The sequence below is a fragment of the Crassostrea angulata genome, chromosome 10 (assembly GCF_025612915.1).
Source record: "Crassostrea angulata isolate pt1a10 chromosome 10, ASM2561291v2, whole genome shotgun sequence".
NCBI lineage: Eukaryota > Metazoa > Mollusca > Bivalvia > Ostreida > Ostreidae > Magallana > Magallana angulata.
The window spans coordinates 37873881-37885997 of record NC_069120.1 but is presented as its reverse complement, the minus strand read 5'-3'; the positions used below and the strand labels follow the sequence as shown (position 1 = coordinate 37885997).

General features: G+C 31.2%; 2 protein-coding genes across 2 annotated transcripts; both read left to right on the top strand.

Moving 5' to 3' along the window:
• The first annotated feature begins 5108 nt into the window (after positions 1-5108).
• Positions 5109-7266, top strand: LOC128166823 (uncharacterized). The gene is made up of 3 exons (XM_052832223.1): positions 5109-5553; positions 6202-6241; positions 6394-7266. The coding sequence occupies exons 1-3, from the start codon at positions 5329-5331 to the stop codon at positions 6507-6509; spliced, it is 381 nt and encodes a 126-aa protein (XP_052688183.1). The 5' UTR covers positions 5109-5328; the 3' UTR covers positions 6510-7266.
• A 2007-nt stretch (positions 7267-9273) lies between these two features.
• LOC128165106 (uncharacterized) lies at positions 9274-11749 on the top strand. Its single transcript, XM_052829320.1, has 5 exons — positions 9274-9781; positions 10026-10082; positions 10208-10261; positions 10950-11039; positions 11325-11749. Exons 1-5 carry the CDS (start codon positions 9508-9510, stop codon positions 11333-11335), a joined length of 486 nt encoding a protein of 161 aa, XP_052685280.1. The 5' UTR covers positions 9274-9507; the 3' UTR covers positions 11336-11749.
• Positions 11750-12117: the final 368 nt, after the last annotated feature.

Here is a 12117-nt window from a genome sequence, read left to right as displayed (position 1 = left end):
CAAAAGTCACAAAGATTGCGAACTGTTTGATTTTTTTTTCAATTAACAGATTCAATTTTAAATTCAAATTTGGAATTGAATTCAAAACTTTAAGACCCTAAACATAAATACCAAATCGTTAAAAAATGTGTAAGTAAATAATTTTTCAAAACGTTACTAGTACATGTACATTTTGTAGTTTTGATAAGCAAAAAACAAAACAAAACGATAAACAAAAGAAGTGTGAAATGTTTCCTATGTGTATGTTCTTTATTGACCAAAGGAGCCATGTGGCTCATAGGCAGATAATACATACAATTAACAGGAGAATGGCGGGGGATTATATATATATATATATATATATATATATATATATATATATCAAATGGTGTACAATACTATTAATATATAATAGATATGTAAATATACGTAAGACAGATAACATCATAAGGAATTAACATATTAATTTTCCCTCAGATTCGAAGCTTTCAATAAATATTGGCCAAGTTTCAGAATAGATTTGAAGTTATCGTAACTAAACAACTGTATAAATTTGAAAAAAGAAGGTTTCTTATGGTAGTAAGGTTTTGTGTATTTTTCTCGAATATTCGAAAAAAGCAGGACAGATCAGAACAAACTGAAATTTGTCCTCTATCTCTTGAGAATTACACAAAGTACATTTACGGTCATTTCTATGTATCTTTTATACCTATGTTACTATTCCGCTAAAGATATTGCCCCGGATAGATTTTATATCCTTTTAACTTTTTTCATAATACAAGATATTTTAATATCTTTTTTACTTTCTTTAATTTCATTTTATTTTTATTTTACTTTGAAAGTTAAACTTTAAAACTCATATTATTTCAGAACTAAAGCACCAAATACGGACAGACATATAATTAGAATAGACAGATATTGCGGCGGTCTACATCAAAGAGACCTCAGTTATAATAAATTATCATTGCAACGATTAACAAACTTATGTAAGTATCATTTAATTGACGAAAAAGGGCCTTGTGTATAAGTATAAAAAAAATGCAAGTCACTTGCATAAAAATGATTTGAATAATATAAATTGGGTATAGGAACTACATTACATTTTTGGGGTAATTTTTTTTTTTGGGGGGGGGGGGGGGTGTATGCTTTATATACTGCAGCATCACATAACTAAACCCATACATACAAAAAATTAATTCTGTCGAGCCCACCCTCGGTAAGAAAAATGTTAACGACTCGGTTCCATTGTCATTTTGAAAAAAAAATAATTGATTTTCTCTTTCCGCTGAATTCCTGCTTGAGTGGTTCAAAAGTTCAGTTATTTAGGAGGCTAGGTGGTTAACAAAATAACTACCATATCTACCTCAAATTTAAAGGCATGATTTATTTAGCTACAAACTGTTACATTGTATATAAAAAGAAGAAAAAACATTTATTTTCTCTTTTAAATTTGGGAGTTTTCCTAAATATTCTTTTTTAAAAGAGATAAACACAGTCTAAAAAAGGCCACGACCATCGAGCCTTAAACAATTTTCCAATCTGAATGGAAATTTTCGTGAAAATAACAAACCTTTAAGTATTCTATTTATTATATCAAATGCCACAAAGAGGAAGTATGTTGATAAACAAATTCACCAACACATACCCCCTGATAATTCCGGATTTGGCAATCACGTATAGTTTATGTATAGTATTTCAACCTTTTTTTACCTACACATTGAGCACTTTTGGGTCAATTTGTAGAACATAAACACATTCAATGGATATAGATAAAACAGGAAGGCTATATGTCTGCTTCAAATCATTGCAGTGATATCCAAGGGCGTTGTAGTATTTTTGCTTATGTGTATTAATTGTACTTTGTTATTGTTTTTTCAACAATAAATCCAATCACTGTCATTCGATTTTTCGTTTTAAAAGTAACATAAGTATTTATCATTCGTATTTCAATTATCTAAAAATTCTCTCCGAATCTTTGCCATCCTCTAAGTGGAACAAAATGCTGTTTTGGTTTTTGGTATTTATAACTATTGGTATTTAGTTTCTGTTAGATTTTTTTTTTTTAAATCATTATTATAATCCAGTCAGCAGACCAAAATTAGTATGCACTATCAGAAATCATAAGATAATGTGCCTTAATTTCCAGGTCTGATATGCAGCAAATGGTCATTCCTACTTTAGAAAGGTCTTACTGGTTTTTGCAAAATAAATCTGTGATATGGTATGAGCAAAAACGAGTTACTTTCAATTGATGAATATAAGTGTTAGATGTGACATTGGTGTTTTTATAAAGGTTCTATTACATTATATGTACATTTCCCAGTGTCTTTGTCTGTGATAACACTACGAATCAAATTTGTAACATATAGTTCAATACATTTAATCGATGACGCGAAAGTCGTACCGTTGGAGCGCAAGCGGGGTTTGCATAATTATACAGCCATATAAAAATAACATAAAAATACCTATAATTTTATAAATATATCTACATGTATAAGTAATAGGGAATCATTCTTTGAATATTATGAGGTGATAATTATAGTCGGGGCTTAAACAAATCTATTATAAAATCCTTTGGACCCCATTGGATTTATTCACGTCCCGACCACGATCATCATGCATCTTTTGATATTAAAAGTATGATTCTTTTATTTTGAATAATACCAATAAAGATAAACGGACGTAGAATGAATAGCACATTTCAAATCGGTTCGTCTTTGTTTGCATTGTGATGTTTCTTGACTTATACGATGAGTGCGTGCAATTGACAAATAATGAATTAAGTCTTTATTTTTTTTTTTGGCTAAATAGCAATCAACCTTCTTGATTTTGATTATTGATTTGAATGTGCTTCTAGCCTTGTCATTTTTTTTGTTCCTGTTTGGTTTAAATTCTAGTGTTCTACATCTATCTACAAAGAATGTTGGCCGATCAAAATACAAAGTTACATCAAATATTTTAGTACCTGAATGCACTTTTCTGTCATAATAGACAATTTCTACTGAAAAGCGGTAATTCAGCGATTCGCCAACTTATGCGTTTGCTGCAATAACAAAGAAATAGGTACGTTTGTACTTGCATCATGTTTCAATACACACATCTGTTCTGAGTTCTGGGATCGTATTACGCAATATTATTATTATTGTTGATAACAGTAACAAATGAAAAAGGAGTTTACGTTTTATATAATAGCAGCATAGGCAAAACAAAGACATTTAAACCGTATATTGATAAAATTGATAAGCGTTGCTTTTTCTGATTGGTTGATGTTTGTTATAGAGTACGCTTAGGAATTTACGACAGAACAAGGTAAAACTATTCCCATTGTGACTTGTCCTTCGTTTAAACAACAGCTGATGTAGAAGTAGTGTCATATAACCTTAGGTAACAGGATGTATAAAAGAAGTTGATCTCTCGAATTACTATTCAAACTTTCAAGCGAGGATACACAACTGCGAAATAAATCATAAATAAAGTCAAACCAAGATTGTAGGGTCGACCGGAGAAATTTCTAAAAAAAAAAAAAATTACAGTACATTTTTGTAGCCAGACTTTTTTCTGATTAAATGTAGAGAATAATGAGATATAAAATACTTGATATGAAAGATTGCAAACATAAGCGCAATATAGACATTGTCAAATAAAGGTAAAACTTATGTTTTGTACTGTTAATAAAATTGTCATAATCCACTAAAGGGTAAACACAACTGAATTACTAGCTAAAGACGAATTTTGATGTCAGACTAGAGCATTTCTGATAATATGATAAAATGTACATTTTGAATAAATATGGTATAACATTAAAATGTCTGAAATATCCAATAAAACATCTCTTGCTTAAATTTAAAGAAGATGGACGGTATTTGAATGCGATTTTTTAGACTTGTCATTTTTTCCTGTCTGGTTTAAATTCCAATGTTCTACACCCATTTCCAAAGAATGTTGGCCGATCAAAAGGATTCCAAAGAAATATGAAAAGGCATTACATATCGATCGCTAACAACAGGGAAAAGATAAAGCATATTTAGTGTTTAGTTTATCCCAGCGAGGACATATTTAGATTTTGCCATCAAGATCTTATACTCTGATTAATGAGACACTATACCAGAGAGTTGTTCTCAAGACGAGGATCCTAATTGTTTCCTAACCTGAAACAATTGCTTTGATCAGGCCTCAGTGCCACCAACCCTAAGTTTTGAGCTGATATTTTTCCATGTTGGTGGCTCCAAAATCGTATTGGAAGCTTTATGGAAAAGTCTTTTAAAATGTTGCTATCCAAGAAAAAAAAACAAATCAATGTCTTAAGAAACTATGATATTCACTTATGAATGACTTTTCCGTTTGGGCTGCCAAAATGAGTCTAGCACGGTATAATTTTACTATTATGCATGATAACCTAAAAATCAACATAGCAGAAGTATTAAAACTGCAGTTATGCAGTATTTTATTTTTTCATATCAAGTGTGAAATGGCCATTGTTGCAAAAGGATAAAGATGGAACTTTTTCGGTTATAATGGTTTAGACACTTGAAGTAATGTCATTTATTGCAATACTTTTATATATATATATATATATATATATATATATATATATATATATATATATATATATATATATATATATATATAATCAAAGAATTCCTGGGTCTACAGTGGAATGATCCAAATTTGCGTATATAGTCAACCGAATCATTTTCAAGTTTTTGAAGTATTTTCTTACAAGTGGAAAAAAATACGATCGATATTGCTAAATAAAACATTCTTTATTTATGATCAAATCTGTTTTTAATTTTTAATAAACAACTTGATAACTCCCACATCTACCAACTAAAACATTTTTTTTCCTTTTCCCTCTCACATCTTATTTACACTATTCAGTTTTCAGAATTCGGAAATGACCATATACCCACTTATTTACAATGTAGTACTATGATATAGTATATGATGGAAAATGCTAAGTCAAAACATCAAACTCTTACATCAAACGAACGTTTTCCTCTTTTGCTCTTACGTACATTGTTATATTTCCCCCTTAAACATAACGTCACTCGATCGCCAGTATTTTTAAAATATCCTTGATAACAAGGAAATATGTTTAGCCTTCAAGTATATTAATACCTACGTGTTTGCCTCGATAAGTCTATAATTGGAGATTTTCAATTATGGCGAATTTTTTCCTCGTTTCATTTTTATGATGTTCGTCGTATATCTTATACCGATACGCTGGGTTGACAATTTGGTGAATTCTCACAGCCATCTTTGAAAATGTCACCAAGATTGTTACACCGTTTATTCTTAACATGGACCTTCAAGTGAATTTTCCAGGACGTTGTAAGTGAAACTGTTACAATGGAAAAAGTGCCCACCCTTAGGGAGGTGTCCATTCAGCTACAAAGTACAACAATAGACATAAGGCTGAAAAACGCACAATTAGCTGGGGTCATTGAGTATTTAGACGCTGGATATGAGCCGCATGTACATGATTTTTGCCCTAACAGAGCAAAATTCTTGGATCACCGACTCTTGTCATTAAAGGACGACTTAAGAAATTTGGAATTTAATATTAAAGAATATGTAAGTAAGACCTAAAAATATGTATGATGTTGCTTGTTTTTTATTCTTTTCGTGCTTTTATTGTTCCAAGGCTGAACAAAGTTAATTTTATGTTTAACATCACCCAGACGCTTAAAACTTAAAAGATATTGCTGTTTTATTTTTTTTTTTAAATATCCGTATTAGCTAAAACACTGTTTTAGTAGGAATACATAACATTAGGGGACCAAAATGGATCATACATTTCGGATATTTATTGATGGATTCATTTTAACTGTTAGAATGTGTTATATATACTCAAAGCATTTAAATGAAATTTATTAATTTTGTTTGTAATTTTGTTTTCTTTTGAAATTCGAGCATCATGGGGGCCAGTTCTTGACACATTAATCCCTCCTTTAGTGGTATATTATCATTAAGGTAACAACAAACGTACAATTATCTTTGGACAGCCTGATGTAATGGTTGCAATTTTGTGGTGTCGATTACTTCATGAAAAAGGGGGGATGGGGGCGCTAAGTAAAGGGTATAAACTGGATTAATTGTGCACGTAATACGAGTAGGTTTTTTTCACAGATTCTTTTTCTTATCAAGCATTGGGAGAACGTTAATGGTGTTTAAAATTGTGTTTGATATTTTTGCAAGGTTGTTATACTATTGTCTTTGCAGGTATCAAAATTGGGAGAGGCTAGATTAAGAGTTCCTAAAGGTAGATATTTTTTAAATTCCTAACTGGCAGCTATCGTACTCATTGATACGAAAATTTGTTGATGCTGAAACTATATGAGAATGGCAAAAAAATTGACAATCTGAATGTTCCAAATCTGAATTCATATTGATGTGTGAATTCTTCCTTTTAAGGTGGCCCACATCCTTCCTCGAAAACCGACAGTGGAATTGGAATGCCGCCAGATACTAGTAGATTTTCACTTTGTCAAAAGAAAGAAGGGAATGATGTTGGTGATGGTGATTTTTAAAGACTTGATTTTTCGCCGATCATGAAAATGGCGATGATTATAACCATGGTGAGAGATATTGATGAACAAATGTACCGCAATGAGCAACATACATGTATACAGTATGATGCAGTAATTACTCGTACAAAACGAAACGGCAATGTGTTTACACTGGTGACGAAACATTCTTTGTTCAATATAATACAATGAAATTATTATGGTTCATTCATGTACTCAAACATTAAGCACACCGGTATCAAAAGTACATGTAATGCCATAATCTAATACTTGTGAAATCCGCTGTGTTCTATAAATGTAAAGATTATTGACGATATTGGTCATATTATATGTTATTTTGTACGTGTTTGTCGAGACAGAAATATATTATTTCTGTAATACGTATCACAATGAACTGATTGTTATTTGTTGGTTATTTAATGCATGTAGATGTTTTGATGTATAATGATGTTTTACTAGTATTCAAGTCTTTCATCTTAAAAAAAACTAAAAATTGTTCAGTTCCAACTAATGTTTTCTGAATGCTATATAATTTGAATAAAAAGATATCAACAAGCAATGTTGGTGGAGGGAGTGGCACTGTCTTTCTGCTGTGAAATATTTTCTTTACATGCAGCTAGGTCATGTGATACTATTTATAGTATATAAATGTATATTTCATTGTACTTTTACAATTAACCATTAACCAAGTGCCCATCTACATTTGCATCATGTATTATAACGACTGTTTTTTTATGACGTGTTTGAAATAAAAGATTCATTTTGTTTTTCTTTTTTATGTTTACTTTTTTTTATTTAATACGAAAAACACAACCGACTTCTAATTCAGAGATTTTGGTGAACAAAAATGGGTTTATCATAATCTACGAGAAAACTAGCAGAACAACTGTATTTATCTGTTAACCAAATGGTAACCAATAGAAATAGCCAATTGTTCAGGTTTATATCATTTATGATATAATGAAAATTACAAAAAATGTTGACACACTACTCATTACACGGGAAATATTTAGAAAACTATTCAGGAAGATTTTCAATCTTGATCATTGTCCATATGACGATTTCATAAGTATTATTGTGATAGTTCATTTTTCATGAGTGTTTATGACTAATCTATGCAGGTCTAAATCCCATGACGAGCACAATTTCTTAGGTCAGCCAGTGTCACTCTCAACACATTAGTGAGCAACAACAAGCTTACGTCATGTGTAACGATGTGCCAAATCATTACGCCGTGCCAAGGTGGCATTAAAGGGGCATGGTCACGATTTTCGTCAAATTCTATTTTTCTATTTTTTATTATTAACAATGCTTAAGAAATGCATTTCTAATGATCAAATGAAATTTGAGAGTCAGTCTTTTAAGTTTTAAGCAAGATACAGAGCTCACAAATCTGTGTCATGTAAACAAGGCTCGTGCCATGTTTTTGTTTACATAGGTTCAATATACCAATTAAAAACCTTTTTTAAGCTGATTTTTCTATCTTCTTATTCATTTTAAGCATATCTACACAGTTCCTAACGTTTAACACATTTATTTTAGGTCTAAATTTAAGATTTTCACTTCAACATTCAAAATGTAAACAAAAGCTTTGTTTACATGTCAAAGAATTGTAAGCTCTGTAACTCGCTTATAACTCAACAAATGACACTCAAATTTTGTTTGCCTATTAAGAATGCCTCACTGAAGCATTGTAATTATTCAAATCGGAAAAATAATTTTTGACCAAAATCGTGACCATGCCCCTTTAAGTAACATCCATATATACCAAATGATAGACTTTTGTCTAGATTGTATATAACCACTTTTTTATGTGTGTCTCACCTGACAGGTGATATATTTACCTTTAAAAATTAATATCCCGTAGGAAAACAATATTTCCCATAGAAAAAATAATTTTCCTACGGGAAATATTGAAAATTCTATATATTTTCTAAAAATCCTACAGGATTTATAATTCCTTTGAGAGAAAAGTATTTTCTGCAGGAATTTGATTCAAACAGGTAGTTTTCTGATAAGAAATTAAGATTCCTATCGGATTTTAAAATCCTATAGGAGTTTTGTTCAAATTTTATCGGAATTTAAATTCCTTTAGGAAGTTTCATTTTCACTCTGGTACCTACCCTATAAGAAATATTTTTTTCTTATGGGAAAAATAATTTTCCTTTAGAAATTTGTTAAAGGTAAATATCTCACCTGATATACATGTACATTAAAAACAAAGGTTGTTATAAACTCTTTAAGCAATAGTCCATCATACATGTATGGCATATTTGAATTTTTCGTTACAGCTTAGACAGGTGCAAAAATGTCATCTTGGCACTGGCAGAATTATCCGGCACAGTGCATTGTTCTTACGTATGATTTAATTTGTTTTCCCCTCTAAGCTTTCTTTGCTAGTTCTCTCAATTCTTAAAATATTTGCATATCTACACTGTTAGAACTTAACGGTTAAATACTCTTGAACGAACTCTTGAACGAACGAATATAAATATAAACTGTGCGTTTTTGACGATGGCAAACATTGCACTCTCGTTTAAAAACTCGATCTATCAACCTCCAGTTCCGTTCAGAACTCCAAAAACGCATTACCTTCCTTAACTACAGTTAAAAATAAAATGAAACCACGCAACTAATAGTAAACAACATTTTCAATGATCATGCATGACATCATAAATTTACTACAATGGTTTACTGACATACTACTATTCACCATTAGCGCCAGTAGATTTTTTTTTTGGCGGGATATGAAGGTAGCGAGTACTGCAGCTAACGCGGAATATATATCATTTCTACAATTCCCGCTACCATCATAGCCCAAATGAACCAACAAAAAAACCAAATACATATAAGGACATAAATAAACGAAACAGGTAAAAGAAATTTGAGGTAGAACTTATATTTAAGACAGGAAAATTTAATTATAAAGAACGATTTTGCGATTGTGATTCATGCAAAGGAAAAGGGGAAGATATGAAATAATTTTTAAGATAATTTCAAAATGGCGTCGGATATGTACCGTATACCTAGCGTGCAAGACGTAGAAAAAAGTGTTTTAGAGCTTAATAATCAGGTGAGGTTACAGAGTGCCTTCCTGAGTGGTCAGATAGACAAGATTGATGGGGAGGGACAATGGGATGGTGAGGACACAGTACTGGATAAAACCCAGGCTGAAAAGATTCTGGTGCGAACCTCCAGTTTGAAAGCTGAGCTAGAAAACTTTAAACTGAACTTGGAGAAGTACCAAGAGGCCGTGAAACGGAGCAGTAGCAGTGGTAAATATTAATTTTTAAAGTAAACTGATATAACGATAACAAGTATATTACATTTGTAACATTATTTTTCTTCATTGCAATCCTGTCTCCATATATTTGCAGCACTTGCATGTAAATCTGAAATTATCAAGATGTCGTGAAACGGAGCAGTAACGTGTGTTTATGAATTTACATTTATACATTTAACAATTTAACTTTCCATCCACGTGCACTGTCAACAAAAATGTTTCTGTTGATCCATCAGGTGAACTAAAAGCAGCTGAACACGATGAACCAAGCGAGGCACAGCTTAGAGATAAAGGAAGTATGTTATAGACGCATATACTGAATACCAATGTATACATTTATATTGGTTTCAGACCATACAAACTATAAAAATATAAATGTAGAAATTAATTTTTTTTAAATATCTTTATTTATATTCAGCTGAAAAAATGGCAGACAGTGAAACTATAGTGACGCAACCGGAGTCGAGTTCAGGTTGGTTTCTCATTTTTCACATATGCAATTTATTTTATTTACAATGTCTAATATGTTTCCTTATATGAATCTTTAAACGTTCATCTCTGTGTTATTAGTAACTTTAACATAGGTCAAAGGGTCATATTTTTACGTTACTTTGTTCACCGCGCGAACTTATGGTTTGGCGGTTGCATAATACATAAAAACACAGTAAATGTTATGTTTATAATTCTAAACGATTTGTCTTTCTCGAACATAAATACAGTTGGTAAACAGCAATGGTAAAGTTCACCTGGATGTAAATTTGGTCGGTACGTGATAAAATCCTCTGAGAAGCTTCTGGGCTTCTCAGGATTCACATGATTAGATCACGTGACCAACCCAAGGTTATACCCGTTGGATTTTTTTTTAACTTTGCTGTTTATTTCTTTAACTGTATCAGTCTGAGAACAGAAATAAGAAACAAACAGAACAAAAAAATATGCAATAGACGGTTTCATTCAATCTCTAATGTGAGAAACTAAACCAGCTGCATGAGCTCGATTAACATTGCTCTGAAGTTATATAGCACAGCACAGCGAACATAATCAAAGCGTTCCTTGGACTATATATGGAGGTGTAATTCATACTAAAAGCTACAAAGACATGCATGTACACATGTTTTAAAAAACGGTGTACAAAGTACGTTGTCTTGTTTATTTTGCAGAAGGAGTGGATTTTCACCTCTCTTCTTTTAATACAGACGGAGGAAGTCTTGAAAATGAAAACAACAACGTAGCACCCAGAAACGGAACAAGTTAACATTCATTTATTAATTTTTTTTAATGAACAAATCAAAATCCTATTCAATCTAACTTATGTGCAAGCTGAAAGTTAAAAAGATACATGCGCCTGCATAGCCACTTAGTACTTAGTACTGATACAGGGTTTATGTACCTATTTAACAAAGATGAAATGAATGTTTCATTAATTTCATTTCATCTTCATTTAAAATTTAAAATCACAAGCAAAGTATATTATTTTAAAAAATCCTATTGTATTACTCTTGGCTTTTTCTGATTGGTGCATTTTCTTTTTACAGATAAATCGTAGCGCCCTGAAATTCCTACAAATGGACACCGACACACGAGGACTTCTTGGAGAATTTAGAATAAAAGCCTTCAGAGAAATGCATGATATATGTTAACAGTAATGACAAATGCTGCAATATGGAATTGGGGTTTCTTGTTTTGAATCTAAGCAATGTCAATGTTAATTTCTTGGGCAGTCCTTATAACTTCTTCCCAATAAAAAAAAAACTTTGTTGATTTAAAAATTGTGTTTAGTTTTCATGGATATCAATAAACTTGTTTAAGAAGCTAACAAAACAATTGCCAATTACATGTAGTTAATAATAGTATCTTACATTTGCTTTTTGAATTTTCTTATTTTCTGATTTTTTTTTTTAATTACATAATATATCTTGTGCATCTTTACTGGTTATTTTATAATTGAAGATACCTTAATAATAGAAGAAATAAAATCGTGTTAATGTACTACTGCAGTGTTTTCTGACATGACATATCTGGCAAAGTTGGTAAAATCATGTATGAAAAGATATACATTATGTAACTCTATGCGTATTAACAGTAAAGAAAAAAGAAGGAAGATATTAATTTCTCCCTTGGTTTTATTATTTTTGTACCATCTCTCTTCTCTGTCAAGCCATATTTTATTTCTATTTTTTTTTAAATAGTTTGTGTACATATGACAATGCAGAAACTCTATACAATTACGCAGGTAAAAACTCTTGGCAAGTAAACAAAACAGCAAAAGTGCATTTTGTCATAAACACACTAGATACATTACCCTGAAAGTTATATATCATGCATTCA

What these genes read in the sequence shown, in the direction of transcription:
- LOC128166823 (XM_052832223.1), top strand. Translation starts at nt 5,329, where the DNA reads ATGGAAAAAGTGCCCACCCTTAGGGAGGTGTCCATTCAGCTACAAAGT. An exon ending in AATTTAATATTAAAGAATAT is followed by an intron (nt 5,554 to 6,201) that starts GTAAGTAAGACC and finishes TTGTCTTTGCAG; the next exon opens with GTATCAAAATTGGGAGAGGC. An exon ending in TAGATTAAGAGTTCCTAAAG is followed by an intron (nt 6,242 to 6,393) that starts GTAGATATTTTT and finishes CTTCCTTTTAAG; the next exon opens with GTGGCCCACATCCTTCCTCG.
- LOC128165106 (XM_052829320.1), top strand. Translation starts at nt 9,508, where the DNA reads ATGGCGTCGGATATGTACCGTATACCTAGCGTGCAAGACGTAGAAAAA. An exon ending in GAAACGGAGCAGTAGCAGTG is followed by an intron (nt 9,782 to 10,025) that starts GTAAATATTAAT and finishes TTGATCCATCAG; the next exon opens with GTGAACTAAAAGCAGCTGAA. An exon ending in GCAACCGGAGTCGAGTTCAG is followed by an intron (nt 10,262 to 10,949) that starts GTTGGTTTCTCA and finishes TTTATTTTGCAG; the next exon opens with AAGGAGTGGATTTTCACCTC.